The sequence below is a fragment of the Balaenoptera acutorostrata genome, chromosome 12, assembly GCF_949987535.1.
Source record: "Balaenoptera acutorostrata chromosome 12, mBalAcu1.1, whole genome shotgun sequence".
Lineage (NCBI taxonomy): Eukaryota > Metazoa > Chordata > Mammalia > Artiodactyla > Balaenopteridae > Balaenoptera > Balaenoptera acutorostrata.
In genome coordinates this window covers 64,458,406-64,475,788 of record NC_080075.1, presented here as the reverse complement: position 1 = coordinate 64,475,788, position 17,383 = coordinate 64,458,406, and the positions used below count along the sequence as shown (strand labels likewise).

The following is a 17,383-nucleotide window of genomic DNA, read 5'->3' as shown; positions in this document are numbered from 1 at the left end:
CCTTTAGGGCCTTGTGGAACATATTAAGGAGCTTGGACATTAGGGCAGCAGGAAACCAATGAGGGGTTTTAAGCAGGAGAATGATGAAATGTGATTACATTTTTAAAGTATCACATTGGCTGTTCAATGGAGAAAGGGCTGAGGCAAAGGGTGAGCAATATGGAAAGAAGAAGACAAGCTAGGAGGCTATTGTGTTAATAGTCCAGACAGGAAATGTCAGTGAACTGGACCAAGGCAAAAGCAGAGAGAAATTGCAGATTTGGAAATAAAACTAGCAGGACTTGCTAATGGATGGGTTCCATTTATCCCTTCATTCATGCAGCAGACATTCTGTTGATCAGCAACAAACAAAACACACAAAAATTCCTGCCCCCATGGAGTGTATAGTCTAGTAGATGAAAGAAAATGTAACAAACTGGGACCTTGAAAAAGTAGTAGCATTTGAACAACTGAAAGGAAAAAGAGTTCCAGGTGTAAGGAATGATACAAGCCAAGTTTGCAAGATAACATGCATTTGAAAAGTACCAGGGGCAGTATTGGCAAGCCCAGAAGTTCCATGGAGGGGACTGTGGAAAGGCCTTAAAGATTTTGGAATTTTTCCTCAAGGCAGCAGAAAGATATTGATAGCTTTTGACCAAAGATTCAACGTGGTCATCTAGCAATCACACTCCTGGGCATATAGCTGGACAAAACTATAATTCAAAAAGATAAATGCACCCCTGTGTTCATAGCAGCACTATTTACAATAGCCAAGACATGGAAACAATCTAAATGTCCATCAACAGATGAATGGTTAAAGAAGATGTGGTATGTGTATGTGTGTGTGTGTGTGTGTGTGTGTGTGTGTATATAAATATAAAATGGAATACTACTCAGCCATTAAATAAAAAGAGTGAAATAATGCCATTTGCAGCAGCATGGGACCTAGAGATTATCATACTAAGTGAAGTAAGTCAGAAAGAGAAAGACAGATACCATATGATATCACTTATACGTGGAATCTAAACTATGACACAAATGAACTTATCAATGAAACAGAAACAGACTCACAGACATAGAGAACAGTTTCGTGGTTGCCAAGGGGGGGGGGGGGTGGGTGGGGGAGGGAAGGACTGGGAGTTTGGGATTAGCAGATGCAAACTATTATGTATAGAATGGATAAACAACAAGGTCCTACTGTATAGCACAAGGAACTATATTCAATATCCTGTGATAGACCATAATTGAAAAGAATATGAAAAAGAATATATATATGTATAACTGAAGCACTTTGCTGTACAGCAGAAATTAACACAACACTGTAAATCAACTATAATTTAATAAAATAAATTTTTTAAAAAGACTCAACATAGTCAAAGACTTTTTAAGAAAAATGGAAAAGAGGGACTTCCCTGGTGGTCCAGTGGTTAAGAATCTGCCTTCCAATGCAGGGGACATGGGTTCAATCCCTGGTTGGGGAACTAAGATCCCACATACCATGGGGCAACTAAGCCCACGCGCTGCAATGAAGAGCCCGCACGCCGCAACTAAGACCCGACGCAGCCAAATAAATAAATAAATATTTTTTTAAAAAGAAAAAAAATAAAAATTGAAAAGAATGCTTTGCAAAAGAATTTGCTACCAAAGAAGAATTAACATGATCTGGTTACTGGTGTCAGGAGAAGGAAGCATTCATCTTCAAATTTTATTTGATGATCATTTTATTTCATTAAATTAACATTTTTGCATAGTTTTCTTAAAAATAGAATTTTACTCTAGTTGAATATCACAGTAGAACAAAATTAAGTTTCATATCAAAACTGTTTATGCATAAGTGCTTTTATGTTATAATAATTCTTCGCATTAACAGCCAAGAGGCAAGCTTACAATGGCCGCCTCTGATTGATGAAGAAATTTGTTTTCCCGAAGCAATGTGGCTTGCCTTGAAAGCCCCATTCACTGAAAAGATGAATGGAAAATAAGAAACAGATTATACAGTTTGATTTGGCCTCTACATCATTGGCTTATTGTGTAGGACATCACCCAATAATCACTCTGTTATTAGGTCAGGCAGAAGAACCAACTTAGAGCAGAAACATTTGCAGCTGTGCCTCTAAGATTCCAATGTTGCATGAAGATAGTGGCTCAAACAGTACCAGTTTTGCCCAGGAACACTCTGAGATCAGTACAGCAGACACATGACCTCAGTGAGCAGCATCTAAAGGTTATCCTTTCATTCTAACCATCGGGTTGCAAATAGTTCTCTTTTCCCTGTGTCTGGTGCCAAGGGCCTCTGGGAAGGAATCCTTGGCAAATTCTGAGATGCTCTAATGTGAGCTCTGTCGAGAAAAATCACAACGGCCATGAGAAGGCAAGGTAACCTTGAGGAATCATATGAGGGGAAGCAGAGCAGATGGCTGAGGAATAGGTCTCTGTGCAGTTTCCACTCAAGCAGTTCTGGGCTCCCCCAGGATCTCTGTGACTTTAGCCCAGGGTTCTCTCATTTCCACCAACAAAACTCCACTCAGGAAGGAATGGAAGAGGCTCTCTTCTTGCTTTCTCCAAATGTTCCTGGGAGTAAACCTTCTTATGACTTCTAAGTTCTCCCCCAAGGTTAATAGTGGGGATGCACCATTCCCCGTCCCCTAAGTCTTATTTGCCACATCAGTGTCTTCCTGCTCCCTTCAAACCTGAGATGGACACTTCTTGAGCTGCCTTAGTTTTGACCTGTCCTCTGAAGGAAGTCTTATTTCTGCACTTTTGAGATGAAACCCAAAGAGAGATGAAAATGAACCTAGAGACCTTCAAGATGGCAGAGGAGTAAGACGTGGAGATCACCCTCCTCCCCACAAATACATCAGAAATACATCTACATGTGGAACAACTCCTACAGAACACCTACTGAACGCTGGCAGAAGACCTCAGACTTCCCAAAAGGCAAGAAACTCCCCATGTACCTGGGTAGGGCAAAAGAAAAAAGAAAAAACAGAGACAAAATAATAGGGATGGGACCTGCACCTCTGGGAGGGAGCTGTGAAGGAGAAAATGTTTCCACACACTAGGAAACCCCTTCACTGGCGGAGACGGGGGGTGGGCGGGGGGAAAGCTTTGGAGCCACAGAGGAGAGCACAGCAACAGGGGTGCAGAGGGCAAAGTGGAGAGATTCCCGCACAGAGGATCGGTGCCGACCAGCACTCACCAGCCCGAGAGGCTTGTCTGCTCACCTGCCGGGGCAGGTGGGGGCTGGGAGCTGAGGCTCCGGCTTCAGAGGTCAGATCCCAGGGAGAGGACGGGGGTTGGCTGCGTGAACACAGCCTGAAGGGGGCTAGTGCGCCACAGCTAGCTGGGAGGGAGTCCGGGGAAAAGTCTGGAACTGCCTAAGAGGCAATAGACCACTGTTTCAGGGTGCGTGAGGAGAGGGGATCCAGAGCACCGCCTAAATGAGCTCCAGAGACGGGCACGAGCCGTGGCTATCAGCGCAGACACCAGAGACGGGCATGAAACGCTAAGGCTGCTGCTGCAGCCATCAAGAAGCCTGTGTGCAAGCACAGGTCACTATCCACACCTCCCCTCCTGGGAGCCTGTGCAGCCCGCCACTGCCAGGGTCCTGTGATCCAGGGACAACTTCCCCGGGAGAACACACGGCGCGCCTCAGGCTATTGCAACGTCATGCCGGCCTCTGCCACCGCAGGCTCACCCCACATTCCATACCCCTCCCTCCCCCACGGCCTGAGTGAGCCAGAGCCGCCTAATCAGCCGCTCCTTTAACCCCATCCTGTCTCAGAGAAGAACAGATGCCCTCAGGCGACCTACACACAGAGGTGGGGTCAATCCAAAGCTGAACCCCGGGAGCTGTGTGAACAAAGAAGAGAAAGGGAAATCTCTCCATGCAGCCTCAGGAGCAGCAGATTAAACCTCACAGTCAACTTGATGTATGCTGCATCTGTGGAATACCTGATAGAAAACGGATCATCCCAAAATTGAGGTGGTGGACTTTGGGAGCAACTGTAGACTTGGGGTTGGCTTTCTGCATCTAATTTGTTTCTGGTTTTATGTTTATCTTAGTTTAGTATTTAGAGTTTATTATCATTGGTAGATCTGTCTGTTGATTTGGTTGCTCTCTCCTTTTTCTTTTTTATATATACTTTTTTTTTCCTTTTTCTCTTTTTGTGAGTGTGTATGTGTATGCTTCTTTGTGTGATTTTGTCTGTATAGCTTTGCTTTTACCATTTGTCCTAGAGTTCTGTCTGTCCATTTTTTGTTTGTTTGTTTTTTATTACTTTTTAATTTTTAATAATTTTTTATTTTAGTAACTTTATTTTATCCTTTCTTTCTTTCTTTCCTTCCTCCTTCCTTCCTTCCTTCCTTCCTTCCTTCCTTCCTTCCTTCTTTCTTTCTTTCTTTCTCCCTTTTCTTCTGAGCCATGTGGCTGACAGGGTCTTGGTGCTCTGGCTGGGTATCAGGCTGGTGCCTCTGAGGTGGGAGAGCTGAGTTCAGGACACTGGTCCACCAGAGACCTCCTGGCTTCACATAATATCAAACAGTGAAAGCTTTCCCCGAGATCTCCATCTCAATGCTAAGACCCAGCTCCACTCAACAACCAGCAAGCTACAGTGCTGGACACCCTATGCCAAACAAGTAGCAAGACAGGAACACAACTCCACCCAGTAGCAGAGTGGCTGGCTAAAATCATAATAAGGTCACAGACACCCCAAAACACACCACCAGATGCAGCCCTGCCCACCAGAAAGACAAGATCCAGCCTCATGCACCAGAACATAGGCACCAGTCCTCTCCACCAGGAAGCCTACAACTCACTGAACCAACCTTACCCACTGGGGGCAGACACCAAAAACAACGGGAACTACAAACCTGCAGCCTGCAAAAAGGAGACCCCAAACACAGTAAGTTAAGCAAAATGAGAAGACACAGAAACACACAGCAGAGGAAGGAGCAAGGTAAAAACCCACCAGACCAAACAAATGAAGAGGAAATAGGCAGTCTACCTGAAAAAGAATTCAGAGTAATGATAGTAAAGATGATCCAAAATCTTGGAAATAGAATGGAGAAAATACAAGAAACGTTTAACAAGGACCTAGAAGAACTAAAGAGCAAACAAACAATGATGAACAAGACAATAAATGAAATGAAAAATTCTCTAGAAGGAATCAATAGCAGAATAACTGAGGCAAAGAACGGATAAGTGACCTGGAAGATAAAATAGTGGAAATAACTACTGCAGAGCAGAATTTTAAAAAAAGAATGAAAAGAATGGAAGACAGTCTCAGAGACCTCTGGGACAATATTAAATGCACCAACATGCAAATTACAGGGGTCTCAGAAAAAGAAGAGAAAAAGAAAGGGACTGAGAAAATATTTGAAGAGATTAGACTTGAAAACTTCCCTAATATGAGAAAGGAAATAGTCAATCAAGTTCAGGAAGCACAGAGAGTCCCATGCAGGATAAATCCAAGGAGAAACACGCCAAGACACATATTAATCAAACTATCAAAAATTAAATACAAAGAAAAAATATTAAAAGCAGCAAGGGAAAAGCAACAAATAACATACAAGGGAATCCCCATACAGTTAACAGCTGATCTTTCAGCAGAAACTCTGCAAGCCAGAAGGGTGTGGCAGGACATATTTAAAGTGATGAAAGAGAAGAACCTACAACCAAGAATACGCTATACAGCAAGGATCTCATTCAGATCTGACAGAGAAATTAAAACCTTTACAGATAAGCAAAAGCTAAGAGAATTCAGCACCACCAAACCAGCTTTACAACAAATGCCGAAGGAACTTCTCTAGGCAGGAAACACAAGAGAAGGAAAAGACCTACAATAACAAACACAAAACAATTGAGAAAATGGTAATAGGAACATACATATCGATAACTACCTTAAATGTAAATGGATTAAATGATCCAACCAAAAGACATAGACTGGCTGAATGGATACAAAAACAAGACCCGTATATATGCTGTCTACAAGAGACCCACTTCAGACCTAGGGACACATACAGACTGAAAGTGAGGGGATGGAAAAAGATATTCCATGCAAATGAAAATCAAAAGGAAGCTGTAGTGGCAATTCTCATATCAGACAAAACAGACTTTAAAGACTATTACAAGAGACAAAGAAGGACACTACATAATGATCAAGTGATCAATCCAAGAAGAAGATATAACAATTGTAAATCTTTATGCACCCAACATAGGAGCACCTCAATACAAAAGGCAAATGCTAACAGCCATAAAAGGGGAAATCAACAGTAACACAATAATAGTGGGGGACTTTAACACCCCACTTTCACCAATGGACAGATCATCCAAAACAAAAATAAATAAGGAAACACAAGCTTTAAATGATACATTAAACAAGATAGACTTAATTGATATTTACAAGACATTCCATCCAAAACTACAGAATACACTTTCTTCTCAAGTGCTCATGGAACATTCTCCAGGATAGATCATATCTTGGGTCACAAATCAAGCCTTGGTAAATTTAAGAACACTGAAATCGTATCAAGTATCTTTTCCAAACACAATGCTATGAGACTAGATATCAACTACAGGAAAAAATCTGTAGAAAATACAAACAGATGGAGTCTAAACAATACATTACTAAATAACCAAGAGATCACTGAAGAAATCAAAGAGGAAATTTAAAAATACCTAGAAACAAATGACAATGAAAACACAATGATCCAAAACCTATGGGATGCAGCAAAAGCAGTTCTAAGAGGGAAGTTTATAGCAATACAATCCTACCTCAAGAAACAAGAAACATCTCAAATAAACAGCCTAACCTTACACCTAAAGCAATTAGACAAAGAAGAACAAAAAAACCCCAAAGTTAGCAGAAGGAAAGCAATCATAAAGATCAGATCAGAAATAAATGAAAAAGAAATGAAGGAAACAATAGCAAAGATCAATAAAACTAAAAGCTGGTTCTTTGAGAAGATAAACAAAATTCATAAACCATTAGCCAGACTCATCAAGATAAAAAGGGAGACGACTCAAATCAATAGAATTAGAAATGAAAAAGGAGAAGTAACAACTGTCACTGCAGAAATACAAAGGCTCATGAGAGATTTCTACAAGCATCTTTATGCCAATAAAAAGGACAACCTGGAAGAAATGGACAAATTCTTAGAAAAGCACAACCTGCTGAGACTGAACCAGGAAGAAATAGAAAATATAAACAGACCAATCACAAGCACTGAAATTGAGACTGTGATTAAAAATCTTGCAACAAACAAAAGTCCAGGACCAGATGGCTTCATAGGCGAATACTATCAAACATTTAGAGAGGAGCTAACACCTTTCCTTCTCAAACTCTTCCAAAATATAGCAAAGGGAGGAATACTCCCAAACTCATTCTACGAGGCCACGATCACCCTGATACCAAAACCAGACAAAGATGTCACAAAAAAAAAGAAAACTACAGACCCATATCACTGATGAACATAGATGCAAAAATCCTCAACAAAAGATTATCAAACAGAATCCAATAGCACATTAAAGGGATCATACACCATGATCAAGTGGAGTTTATCTCAGAAATGCAAGGATTCTTCAATATACACAAATCAATCAATATGATAAACCATATTAACAAACAGAAGGAGAAAAACCATATGATCATCTCAATAGATGCAGAAAAAGCTTTTGACAAAATTCAACACCCATTTATGATAAAAACTCTCCAGAAAGTAGGCATAGAGGGAACCTACCTCAATATAATAAAGGCCATATATGACAAACCCACAGCCAATATCATTCTCAATGGTGAAAAGCTGAAATCATTTCCTCCAAGATCAGGAACAAGACAAGGTTGTCCACTCTCACCACTATTATTCAACATAGTTTTGGAAGTTTTAGCCACAGCAATCAGAGAAGAAAAAGAGATAAAAGGAATCCAAATCAGAAAAGAAGAAGTAAAGCTGTCACTGTTTGCAGATGACATGATACTATACATAGAAAATCCTAAAGATGCTACCAGAAAACTACTAGAGCTAAACAATGAATTTGGTTAAGCAGCAGGATACAAAATTAATGCACAGAAATCTCTTCCATTCCTATACACTAATGATGAAAAATCTGAAAGAGAAATTAAGGAAACACTCCCATTTACCACTGCAACAAAAAGAATAAAATACCTAGGAATAAACCTACCTAAGGAGACAAAAGACCTGTATGCAGAAAACTATAAGACACTGATGAAAGAAACTAAAGATGATACAAACAGATGGAGAGATAGACCATGTTCTTGGATTGGAAGAATCAACATTGTGAAAATGACTATACTACCCAAAGCAATCTACAGATTCAGTGTAATCTCTATCAAACTACCAATGGCATTTTTCACAGAACTAGAACAAAAAGTTTCACAATTTGTATGGAAACACAAAAGACCCCAAATAGCCAAAGCAATCTTGAGAAAGAAACATGGAGCTGGAGGAATCAGGCTCCCAGACTTCAGACTCTACTACAAAGCTACAGTAATCAAGACAGTATGATACTGGCACAAAAACAGAAATATAGATCAATGGAACAGGATAGAAAGCCCAGAGATAAACCCACGCACATATAGTCAACTTACCTTTGATAAAGGAGGCAAGAATATACAATGGATTAAAGACAGCCTCTTCAATAAGTGGTGCTGGGAAAACTGGACAGCTACATGTAAAAGAATGAAATTAGAACACTCCCTAACACCATACATAAAAATAAACTCAAAATGGATTAAAGACCTAAATGTAAGGCCAGACACTATCAAACTCTTAGAGGAAAACATAGGCGGAACACTCTATGACATAAATCACAGCAAGATCCTTTTTGACCCACCTCCTAGAGAAATGGAAATAAAAACAAAAATAAACAAATGGGACCTAATGAAACTTAAAAGCTTTTGCACAGCAAAGGAAACCATAAACAAGACGAAAAGACAACCCTCAGAATGGGAGAAAATATTTGCAAACGAAGCAACTGACAAAGGATTAATCTCCAAAATATACAAGGAGCTCATGCAGCTCAATATCAAAAAACCAAACAACCCAATCCAAAAATGGGCAGAAGACCTAAATAGACATTTCTCCAAAGAAGATATACAGATTTCCAACAAACACATGAAAGGATGCTCAACATCACTAATCATTAGAGAAATGCAAATCAAAACTACAATGAGGTATTACCTCACATTGGTCAGAATGGCCATCATCAAAAAGTCTACAAACAATAAATGCTGGAGAGGGTGTGGAGAAAAGGAAACCCTCTTACACTGTTGGTGGGAATGTAAATTGATACAGCCACTATGGAGAACAGTATGCAGATTCCTTAAAAAACTGAAATTAGAACTAGCATACTACCCAGCAATCCCACTACTGGGCATATACCCTGAGAAAACCATAATTCAAAAAGTGTCATGTACCACAATGTTCATTGCAGCTCTATTTACAATAGCCAGGACATGGAAGCAACCTAAGTGTCCATCGACAGATGAATGGATAAAGAAGATGTGGCACATAATACAATGGAATATTACTCAGCCATAAAAAGAAATAAAATGGAAGTATTTGTAATGAGGTGGATGGAGTCAGAGTCTGTCATACAGAGTGAAGTAAGTCAGAAAGAGTAAAACAAATACAGTATGCTAACACATATATATGGAATCTAAGGAAAAAAAAAAAAAGGTCATGAAGAACCTAGTGGCAAGATGGGAATAAAGACACAGACATACTAAAGAATGGACTTGAGGATATGGGGAGGGGGAGGGGCGAGATGTGACAGGGTGAGAGAGTGTCATGGACATATATACACTACCAAATGTAAAATAGATACTAGTGGGAAGCAGCCACATAGCACAGGGTGATCAGCTCGGTGCTTTGTGACCGCCTTGGGGGGTGGGATGGGGAGGGTGGGAGGGAGGGAGATGCGGGAGGGAGGAGATATGGGAACGTGTGTATATGTGTAGCTGATTCACTTTGTTATAAAGCAGAAACTAACACACCATTGTGAAGCAATTATACTTCAATAAAGATGTTTAAAAAAAAAAGAATTCATTGGGGGACAGATGGATTGAGAGTTTGGGGTTAGCAGATGCAAACTATTATATATAGGATGGATAAACAACAAGGTCCTACTATACAGCACAGGGAACTAAATTCAATATCCTGTGATAAACCATAATGGAAAAGTATGAGAAAGAATGCATATATATTTAACTGAGTCACTTTGCTGTACAGCAGAAATTAACATTGTAAATCAACTGTACTTCAATAAAAAACTGACTCTGCACCCAAAAAAAAAAAAGAAAGAGAAAAACAAATACTGTATGCTAACACATATATATAGCATCTAAAAAAAAATGATTCTGAAGAAACTAAGGGCTGGACAGGAATAAAGACACAGACATAGAGAGTGGACTTGTGGACACGGGGAGGGGGAAGGGTAAGCTGGGACGAAGTAAGAGAGTGGCAAGGACATATATACACTACCAAATGTAAAATAGATGGCCAGTGGGAAGCAGCCGCATAGCACAGGGAGATCAGCTCGGTGCTCTGTGACCACCTAGAGGGGTGGGATAGGGAGGGTGGGAGGGATATGCAAGAGGGAGGAGATACGGGGATACATGTATAGGTATAGCTGATTCATTTGTTATAAAGCAGAAACTAACACACCATTGTGGAGCAATTATACTCCAATAAAGATGTTAAAAAAAAAAAAAAGAGAAAGAAAATGAACCTATACGACAGAAGAGAAAGAGAGAGAAAAGGAAGACCTAAGCTGTAAGATGGAATAGTTCAAATGTATTCAGAGTAAATGCAAAGATAAATCATTTCATTTCGGCTTTAAGTGGATGTATGGAAGATTCCTGGAAGGTTATAAGAAAACAGACTACTTCACAAATAACTGAGAAAATACTGTAAAAGAATAAATCGTGGTTTCCATATACTCAAAGAAGAGCAGCCAAAAAAGATGCAGATGCTGCTTCTTGCCAGCTGGATTTAGACATTACACTTTCCAATGATTTTGGCAATTACTCTGAAATTGTAATTAGCTCACTCTCTCCAGCTGAATTTTCTGTACAAATTGAACAAATATTTGACCTTTAGCCAACTTTGTCATTGTACCCTGTTCTTCCAAAGTGCATGAGCATATGTGCTTGATATCATTTTACAGCCCCCCACCCCGTGGGATGAGCTAATTCACCAAGTTTTCTAATCCAGCTGGGTGCAGATAAAGCAGCAGATCTTATTTAAGGGCTTGCCCAGGCCTTTGTAAAAACAAGACAAAGCAAAAAGAAAAACAAAAAACAAATTCCCCCTACAGGAAGGGGCGGGGTGGGGAGGGGTGGGAATTGATTAGCCGGAAGCAAAATATTCCCATGTGACACTTTTCCCCTTGTCTTTTTAAACCAACTATTTCATGGAAAATTCTATCGCATCTGCACCTTTCTTGCAATAGGTTCAATCATTGTATGACACTCATGCAATAAGCTTCTAGATAGAGCTAGTTTACAACTCCAGAAGAGTTGGGTTGGCCTGCCAGGAGATCCAAACCCTCAGGGTGACAAAGTCACATCCAAATTGAATCCCAGGTCACAGAGCTCGTCACTTCCTATTTCATGTAACTAAGAGCCGAGAAGGAATGCTTCCATTTTCTTTACATCTAAGGGAGGAGATGCATTCGGGAGTGGGGCAGTGATCTGTGGAAGGGAGGAGAGCTGAAAGCATTTAGTTACACCCAGTGATCCAACAATTAACTAATTTAAGGAGAGACTACACAGGCATCTTCAGTCCCAAAACTGGTATTTTAGAACAATAATCCAAGACTCAAAATAGTCAATGCAGCCTTGAGTATCAGGGTTTAAAAGAATGAAAGATAAAAAGAAAATAACTTTGGAGAGGAAGCAGCCTGTGGTGGGAAGAACGAAACCACAAAACCATTTTAAGCGCAGCGCTTCCCTCCCTAATGTGGACCACAAATTGTTTTAGCCTGTGATCACACTCAGCCCCCGGGCTCCCAGGAGAAAGACTTCCATGCTGGCCCAGCCCTGCGTGGCCAAGATTGTCTGGGAGGGGTGTTAGGAAAAGAGCAGGAGTTCTAACTTTAGTTCTCTCTCCAGTCTGAATGAAATGCAACTCTGCTCCATTCAGACACATAAAGGTTAAAAAAAAAAAAAAAAAGTGCATTTTGGATACAGCTGGAAGCTATTAACAACTCTGAGACCATCTCAGTAACCCAGTTAGAGGATGGGTGGCCTGGCAGAGATCCTGAATCCATGTTTGTAATCACAGGCTCTTACCACTGGGCGGGGCTTTCTTTCTACCTCCCACCCAGTGGAGACATCCCCTCTTCAACTGTTCAGTCCCTGCTTGCATACTTCCAGCCCCTTCCTTCAAGGGCAACTTCATTTACTAGAAAGTTCTTTTTGGCAAAAAATGCCTCCATAGAAAATCTCCCCCTTAGTTCTAGCTCAGTCCTCTGATGTCATAGCACACGACAGTCCTACGCGTGAAGACAGCTATATTTGCCTCCAAATGCTCGCCTTCTTATGGCCAAACACCCCATCTCCGCCAGGCAGCCCTCCCATCTGGTGGTTTCCGGATCCCTCCCGAGCCTGCTTACTCTTTGAATACTGCTTATGTTTCAGAGTCCCTTCTAGAGGATCTATTCCTAGCTCCCAGACATCAATATAGGATCCTCTAGGAGACCTTCTCATTCAGGAGTTTTTGAGGGAAATTTTTTTCAGGGAAGATGCAGCCGCACCCCCTTTTAGGTACTGCCACTAGAGCATCTACACTGTCTCATCCCCTAAGCAAGCTTCGGGCTAACGCAGCCTTGCCTAGTGAATGCTGCTAGCCTGTCAATGGCGTCACCAAGCCGGAGAGGAGGGAGGACAGAATGAATGAGCTTCCCCTGGTTGCCTAGCAGGGCAGTCCCCAGCTTTCCACCGAGTGTGGAGGCGGATGAGGAAAGATCACTCCCATCTTGACCCTGGAGCTAGGACCCAGCCTCTAGGACCGAGACAAAAGATCACTTTCATTATCTATCTCCCCTGTCCAAACACCTTCCATCGAGTCCCACCTCCCGCACAGAACGCAAGCACTCAAGCCTCCTTCACCTGGCCCAGCCCTGCCCATCCCCATGCTCTCCGCAGGCTCCAGCCCGGGGCCTCTGCTGCAGCAGCCCACCTTGTCCCGGCTGGTCCCGACGCAAGGCCCATGCTCTCTCGCTTGCCCGTTCCGAATACCTTTCTTCCTCCTGCGAGGTTTTCTGAGAGTTTCCTCTTTTCCTGGACTAGCTCCAGAGCAACTGAAAAACCAGTATTCTCTAATCGAGGACTCAGGCTGACATTTCTGACCACTGGAGGCAGGTCTTCTCCCAGCGTTCTCTTCTTCAATTAATTAATTGTTCGGATAAGCACAGGAATGAGCCTCTTGTTCTTGCTCTCAGCAGGTTAAGTGCAGTGGATGGTGATTGCTCTTTTGGTCTGAGGAGTGTCCTAATTACCTCTTTGCTTTCATTATACGGAGGGGATCCAGGGTCAGCCCAGGCTCTGGCTTTCAGAGATTAAGTAAATGAATAGTTATGACCTAACAGTCACCCCATATATAAGCTGATACCACAAGGTGTAATCTTGACCTCATTTTGCATTCCCAGCTGTGCCTCAGATCAACTGTGATGTGAGAGCTGGAAAGATAATCAATCCCGAGTTCATTGTGAAATGTCCAGCAGGATGCCAAGACCCCAGGTACCACGTTTATGGCACTGACGTCTATGCATCCTACTCCAGCGTGTGTGGCGCTGCGGTTCACAGGTGGGTAGCGCTGAGCTTCTTAAGCACGAGCAATCAAGGTGTGGGCAGGGTGCCCCCGGTGCAGGGTTGCCTGATTAGCAAGCAAGAACAAACAAACTTAATGGAGCATCCTGTATTTTATCTGGCAGCCCTATCCCACGGGATGACCCAGAATCTGTGCATGGTCCTGGATCTCCTTTCAGATCTCTCTGGAAAGGAGGACTGACTTCTCTTTACACCTTAATGGGTGGGGGTGGGAGGGAGAATCCTACTCTTTTGTGTTCACAATGAGGAAACCAAAGTTCTTGATGATGTAAAGCATTTTTATTTTTACTTGTATGCGCTGAGCAAGGAGATAATAGGGACATGACTAAGGAAGGCCCAGAAGTTTAGAGAAGAAATGTCACAGCTCCAGTTGATGACCTGGAGACAAATAGGAACAGGAAAAGTGAGAAGGAGGGTGACTGGGGGTCCTGCCTGGTCAGCCATTGATGGGGGATCCGGGAAGGAGGACAGGAGGCATGACATGCTTTGGACCACGTCACTGCCTAAATGAGGAAAGGCAATAGCAACCTTCACAGAAGTCTCACACCTCTTTTGCTTAGGCTTGGAGCCAAAACCCAGGGAAATGCATGTTTGCTTAATATCTTTGATAATGGGTATGTGTCAAGCACTCCACCTGTGTTACCTAATTCGGCCCTCACCATTCCCCTGTGCAGTATCTACCACCGTTGTTGTCAACCTCTTAAAGGTGAAGAGAGGTTGAATAGCCTTTCTAAAGCCACACCGTTAAAAAGTATCCGAGTGGGGATTGGAACCCAAGTCCAGCCCCCCCACTTCTATTCACCAGCCAGCACTACTTTGAGATGTGGCTCAAAGTCAGTGGTTGGCTGCTGGAAACTGATGAAGTTTCTCAATTATTCAGGCTTCCGGTATCTTTTTCCTTTTCTTTACTTGCATGCCAGTCACTTGATTGTTCAGTTGTATCTCCGCCAGAGAGAGGGGAGACATAAAACTCATTCCTTTTCAGGGTATCTAGTCAGTAGCCTCTCTGAAATTTGGGGAAGAAGTAAAAAAAAAAATCTATGCCTAAAATAAGATTTAAGACTTACTAATAGACTTTGTCAGCCATACTCTTTTCCCCATCAGCCAAAGAGATGAACAGCTACCTGATTTTTCAATGGGAGTGGGAATACAAAAGCTCTACTAAGGATATATAGAGGAACATTAAAGAACAAAGCACCAAATGCTGTTCCTTAACTCCAAACTGTGGAATAAAAATATTTTGTTTTCACTCTGAAATCAATTTTGTGCACCAAGTCGATATGCAGATCTACACGTGAACATGTGCATGCCTCCACACAATCACTTGTACGCATATGCATGCCTCCCACATGTGCTAGAACACACATGTGCGTGCTCACACACACCCTGACACACACATGTGCATGCCAATACAGCTCCGCCAACACCATTAGCACACTCCAGTCTGTGTCCGTGTAGACACTGACATATGTTACAGAGGCCGAGCCCGTCTTAAGGCTGCCTGTATTTTTCCAACTGTGGTCTGAGATGGTTGGCACTTGCTTCGTCTGGCATTTGCTGGCTCTCTCTTGCCTTTCCTTGGTCCTGTGAGGTACAGAGCCACACAAGTTAATGTGAGCTCACCAAGATGTCATCATAATGACAGTAACCCCTTACACTGAGATCCTCTCCTTCTAGCATCATCTCAGCCCTATGAGGCTGCTGCTAGCATCCCCAGTTGTTAGAAGAGGAAGGGAGGCATAGGGAAGTTAATTAAGTTGCTAGTTAATTGCACATCCAGGACTAGAACTTGTGTCCCCTGACTTCCAGCCCTGAGCCCAGGTGATACATTTACATAAGAACCGAGAGGACGGGAGGACGTGATGGGGCGGTCAGAGTTGGGAAAGGTTTTTATGATGAACGGACACACCTCTAGAGAGAAAATAAGAAGGGCATTGACAAGGACCAGGACTCAGCAATCCCAGCATTTGGGTTGGAGCATAGGAACTATCTGGCAAGAATATAGATGAGGGTAGAGGGACAGAGGAGAAGAGTCTGACTGTTTCAAGAAACAAGATTCGCTGCTGAAGCAACAATATGCCTTGTAGCTTCCTGGACCAGTGACTGATACTGTAGGAAACTGTTTGGAAAGAAGGAGTCACTATCCATAAGGAGGAGGTATAGAGGTCTTAAGGGAAAACAGATAGGAATTTTGGATAATACCAGTTCCGTTTTTCACAAACAGAAGGAGTCTGTTTTTAGAAGGTAGGATTTAAGACAGAAAATAGAGTGGAAAATGTGTGAAGGACCTCCCATCACTGTCCTGCCAGAGTCCCCTGCAGTCAGAACTGGGAAACTGGAGAGAGCACACTTTGGTTTAGAAATTCAGATTTAGCTTAAAGGATTTAAATTTCATACAAAGTATGACAATCAGATGCCTTATTATGAGTGATCGATCCCCTTGATTCTTTCAAACCAAAGGGATAATGAACATATCTGAGGCATCATATTTTGGCTCAGTCTTATCCTGAACTAATTTCTGTGTTTAAAGTGGGACCAAGGCCTGGAGAGAGGGGAGAGTTCTCTGAGATGGGACAATGAAGAGGCCATCTCCATGCAGAGCATGGATTTCTGACCAGACGCCCACCTTGAGAATGGCAGCCATTCAAAACCTGGCCTCGTTGTGGGCAGTCCCTTTTCTCTGAGCCACGAAGCTGACCCTCAGATTATCCCAGTGCCCTGGTACCAGGGTCAGGGAGGAGGTGAACCTCAAAGCCATGTTCAGCATCATGCAGGGTGTCTGAGGAATGCAAAGGAGTGGAACTGGTTTTGTTCTTTGAGAGAATACATATGAAGTGCCTCCACCTCATTGAGGGTACACATGAGGTTGCATTTATATAAATTCTCCAAACTACCAGGGCTCTGAGCCCCCATCTGCTTCACAAGTACAACCACAGCCTGTCAGGCTCTCTTCCTCCTCTGGTATCTCCTGTGGTGAACAAGCGTCCAGGGCATTCCTCCCCTGGGATTTCTATCGCCTCCTGGAGTTGATAGACCACTGACTGCCCCAGGATCTGCCCTCCTCTAGGACAATGTGTGGGAACGTGCATGGCCTCCAGTGAAGTCCATTCACAAGGCATCACTCTCTTCTGCAACAGGAAAATCTCATGAGAAGACAAGAGTTCTGTTTCCGTGCCTTTCCCAAAGTCTGGGTTTTGGGTCTTATATCACTGTCACAAGGGATCTCAGCCTCCCCGTCCAGCCTGAGAACCCCCCGGGCCCACCCCGTTCCCTTTAAACAGCCTGAGCAAAGGGAAGCTCAGCCCCTCTTTCCACTCTGAGTGGCAGCTACAGCGCTTCTGACTTTTAAACAAGAATGAGTGCACGAACATTTCCTCAATACAGTGGAGTATAAATCCAGGGGCAGAATAATTTCTCCAGGGGGGAAGTAAAAAGATAAGAGCTATTTCTGTTTCCCCCGCTTATCAGTTAGGGACCATGGGATAATCCGGGTAATTTTTTAAAAAATAATCTGAATTTTCAGCCTATGACAGTGGTGTGGTGGTAAAGGT

At 42.5% G+C, this 17,383-nt stretch overlaps 1 protein-coding gene across 4 annotated transcripts in view; it reads left to right on the top strand.

Annotated features, from left to right (window-relative positions):
* Window positions 1-17,383, top strand: part of VIT (vitrin) — a 132,027-nt gene that overhangs the window by 47,580 nt on the left and 67,064 nt on the right. For all 4 annotated transcript variants that reach the window (XM_057558271.1, XM_007191414.3, XM_007191413.2 and 1 more), the window contains exon 4: window positions 13,652-13,808. In XM_057558271.1, coding sequence (XP_057414254.1) covers window positions 13,652-13,808 — 157 coding nt within the window. The remainder of the gene's footprint in view (window positions 1-13,651; window positions 13,809-17,383) is intronic.